The 3966-nt window shown below is 52.1% G+C and overlaps 1 protein-coding gene across 1 annotated transcript in view; it reads left to right on the top strand.

Moving 5' to 3' along the window:
- WASF2 (WAS protein family, member 2) overlaps positions 1 to 909 on the top strand; it is a 12593-nt gene extending 11684 nt beyond the window's left edge. Inside the window, exons 9-10 of the mRNA XM_009319171.1 lie at positions 3 to 192; positions 679 to 909. Coding sequence (XP_009317446.1) covers positions 3 to 192; positions 679 to 836 — 348 coding nt within the window. The 3' untranslated portion in view covers positions 837 to 909. The remainder of the gene's footprint in view (positions 1 to 2; positions 193 to 678) is intronic.
- Positions 910 to 3966: the final 3057 nt, after the last annotated feature.

The following is a 3966-nucleotide window of genomic DNA, read 5'->3' as shown; positions in this document are numbered from 1 at the left end:
AGCCGGGCAGTGGGAGTGCGCCGCCTCCCCCTCCACCACCTCCTCCTCCTGGCCCACCGCCTCTGTCTTCCGGTGGCCTGGATGGTCCCCCACCCCCTCCTCCACCCTCAGACACCTCCGCCTCCAAGCCCAAGTCATCCTTGCCTGCAGTTAGCGATGCCAGGAGCGATCTACTTTCAGCTATTCGTCAAGGTAAGGTTTTGTTTCAACACCAGCTTTCTCCTTTGCCTCTGGAAAACCCCACAGTATCCAAGTGCGAGCACTTGGGAGCCATCTCATGAGCAGTGGTGCGACTGCCTCCCTGCTTGAGACCTGTCCCTTGTGGTCCCTCCTTGTCTGCCCACCCTGATGACAACTTCACAAGGTTTTATGCCTCCGCCTGCACCTTTGGAGACGGCAGTGCTGGAATTGGTGTGGTCCAAGTTTGAGAGCGGATTGAACGGCAGTGGTGTAACCCCTCAGAGGAGCACGGAAACGATTCGCTTCCCATTCCAGCTGCCCACCCAGCCTGTCTTGGCTGTCATTCACCATCAGTGTTATCCCACAGCGTGTCCAATACTCACTGGCAGAGGACAGGCTGCCTTGCTCAGAGGATTGTGTCAAAGGGATGGCTGCTTTGGAGATTTCAGTGTGACCAAAGCCTTTGCATGATCCCCTCCGTTGCCTTCTTCCCAACAGGCTTCCAGCTCCGCAAGGTGGAGGAGCAGCGGGAACAGGAGAAGCGGGACGTTGTGGGCAATGATGTGGCAACGATCCTGTCACGCCGCATCGCTGTGGAGTACAGCGACTCTGAGGATGACTCTTCGGAGTTCGATGAGGACGAATGGTCGGATTAACCACGGTCCTGTCCCCTTCTTCCCCTTCTCTGCTGGGTTAACATCATCTTAAAGAATCAGGTGGCCAAACCTTCCACCGCTTCCTTTTTCATCCCGTAACCAAAGACGTGCCAAGGGTTTTCAGACAACCAGCAGCATATCTTCCCCTCTCCCTCCCCCTCCGGCTTTGGCAGGACTTTGTGCTCTGCCTTTCCAAAAGGTCTCCTCACGGATGCTGAGGATGCGGTGTTGGGTTTTAGCTGGAGGGGGTGTAACGGTTGCTTATTTAAGAGAGCTAAACCTCCAGGTTCTCGATGCCACCAGGCAGAGCACATACAAACCCTCCATCCTGAGGGGTTTTTAAAGTAAAGATGGATGATCCTGTTGCGGCCGCGTGGCTTTTCAGATGAAGGACACTTTCAGCTAGTTTTCTCATTGCAACCGCAGACAGTTGATCTGATGGCTCTTCCTTTCCAGTGAATACTGGTAGTGCTGCAAGAAAATGGGCTTTAAATGTCTGTTCTCTGCTGCATCCCACTGTCAAATAATCAGTTTTTGGCAACAGTGCACAATTCTTTCCCCTCTGACCCCCTAGTATTATTTCCAGACTACCTTGCATGGGGTGTGCTTCCTCGCTCTTGGGCTGTGGAGTGCATTGGGTGCAATGTGAGGAGGGACCTTTTTTTTTTTTATTTTAAAAGCTGCCTTTACCTTCCTCAAATCTCCTGGACTGCTTCGCCAAGTCTGCCAAAGGAGACTTGCACAAAGGGATGCAAAGCCAGGGGCAGAACGGTTGCTTGGCTTCCCGCTTCTGGGAGAGCGGAGCCACTGCCCCACTGAGACACATCCGTGTGGTCAGCGCTGAGCGGTGGCGAAAACTCCGCTTTGCTGATTTCTCCAATTCACGCTGAGAGTGCGTTTAAAAAAGAAAAGGAAACAAAAGTGCCTGGAGCAGGGAGATGGTGTGGGGAGGGGTGCTCTGAACACCAGGCACTTGGGTCGTCTTCGGCCTGCTCGGGGCAATGCTGCAGTCAGTTTGAAGAGGTGCTTTTTCTAGCAGGGTGACCATACTTTTTACACAGGGACTTGAGTAGCAGAAAATGCTGGTATTACCTTTGCTTCCTCTTCCCTTCCGCCTAAGGAAGGGGGTTTGTGTGCCTAAAAACATCTTGTGTGTGAACCGAGTTGCCCATCAGTTACATCAGACCTAACCTACGTCTTTTCCCATAATTTTGTTATTATAGTTTGTTAGTTAATTTTAAGGAAACGTTTCCTCTCCTCACTAACCCTACGAATTCCCAGGCTGCTCACTACAGATACAGTACTGGCGGGGGGAGAAAATGGTGAACTTGAACTAGCTGACCTAGGTTTTATTGCTGTTTTATATTACCTTACATAGAATATAAGCATATCTTGGAAATCTAGAAACAAATACCCCCGATGCTACAGATGTGTATTTTAATTTGGACGTGACTCTCCGTCAGGGTCATGCAAGAAAGCAATTCCAAAGCCTTTTGGAGATCGTGGGTCCAGCTGTTGTGGGGTGGAACCAGCTGCGTGTCCCATTAAGAGCAACTCTCCAACCTCTTTGCCTTTCCTATTGTGAAGTATTTTACCGGCCTGTGCCTGTTCTTTTTTTTTCTCTGGCTCGCCTTGTTTAATGATGTTGCTGATACCTGGAACGCCAGGCCCAGCCCGAGGCTGCCAGGTTGCTGAAAATCCTTCTTGGGGTTTGATTGATGGCTTCAGTTTGTGCCATGGAGTTCTTACTGATTTCTTGTGTGTGCGCACGCGTGCATTTTTAATCTTTGAAAGAGCAGAGAAGGGCCTGGAGGATGGGCTTTTCTGGGATGCGGATCAAGCTGAGATCCAGCGCGACCCTGAGCACAATCAGGAGAGAGTTACTGGACCGCTACACCATCAGATTTTCGTCTGCAAATCAGCTGCTAGGCAGGATGCAAAGGGCGTAGACGGTGAGGCATCCCGATGGGCTGGGAACATCTGAGCGGTGCTAGTTCCAGGTTCTGGAAGAGGGAGCAAACCCCTCGAGTGCCAGTGAGCCATCGTGCAGTGGAGGGACTTGGAAATGCAAACTGATGATTGCTGCAGGCTGGGTAAGGGGAGCTAGAGGAGAATCACTGCCTCTTGTTTTTCTGCTCTTTCTGTAAGCATCCTCCTCCGGCTTCTCTCGGAGACAGGTTCCTGGGGAAAACGGACCTTTAAGCTAACCCAGGCTGACAGCATTATCACACAGGGAAGCGAGGAGCTCGCAAATGCCAAACCTGGGTTAATTTTAAATTGCCTTAACTAGACTTGGCCCCTGTTGGGAAAGGGGGAGCAAGTATTGCTGTCGTGTGAAATACAGAAAAGTGCCATATTCTCTGTGACCCAGATGGATGGTCTGTCAGGCAGGGCCGTGCCTCGGGGCGTCGGGGACACGGTTGCCCCACCGCGCTGCCTGTTGCACAAGGATGCTGTGTGGGCGATCTGGCATGGCCGCGGGTGGAGTCGGTTCCTCCGACTGCCTCGCCTGCTTGCAAGGCCCCGCTGGCAGCGGGAGGGACGCTGCTTTGTCCGTGCAAGCCTGCTGTAACCACCCTCTGCTTTCAAACTCGCATCCCGAGGTGAGAATCAAAAGTGCTGGATCCTAAAGGATTGCGGAAGGTTGGTTGTTGGTTGGTTTGTTGTGCTGTTTTTTTGTTTTGTTTTGTTTTTTTAAATCTCCTTTGATTGCAAAAAGAAGTGGTGTGAGCCGAGCGTGGAGATCCCTGAGAAACAACTGGTGTAAAGTGACCGTCTTTTGAGTAGCGTTGCAAAATCGCAGAGCGCTGGGCCACCAAGTAAGCTTAATATTTCTTAAACCAGTAGGGGAAGAGGAGAGGTGCCAAAAACAACCTTTGCAAGACAGAGCAGCTGTGCTGTAACTGCAGGGCTGCTGCCCCGTGTAGACAGAGGGCCTGTGCTGGACTCCCCTGCCATCTTTGTCACTTCGTGTTAACTTGCTCCTTCCTCCCCTTTCTCCGCGTAAAGGCTGGCTTGAACGGCACGGCGGGCCAACCTCAAGCATTTCACGAAGCCAAAAGCGGGAGCTGGCAGCTGGGGTCCTCCCCGTCTGTCCCATTTCAGCCCGACCCAGCGTCAATATGGAGAC

The sequence above is a fragment of the Pygoscelis adeliae genome, unplaced genomic scaffold, assembly GCF_000699105.1.
Source record: "Pygoscelis adeliae isolate BGI_AS28 unplaced genomic scaffold, ASM69910v1 Scaffold1132, whole genome shotgun sequence".
Classification (NCBI taxonomy): domain Eukaryota; kingdom Metazoa; phylum Chordata; class Aves; order Sphenisciformes; family Spheniscidae; genus Pygoscelis; species Pygoscelis adeliae.
This window is presented reverse-complemented; position numbering and strand designations above follow the sequence as displayed.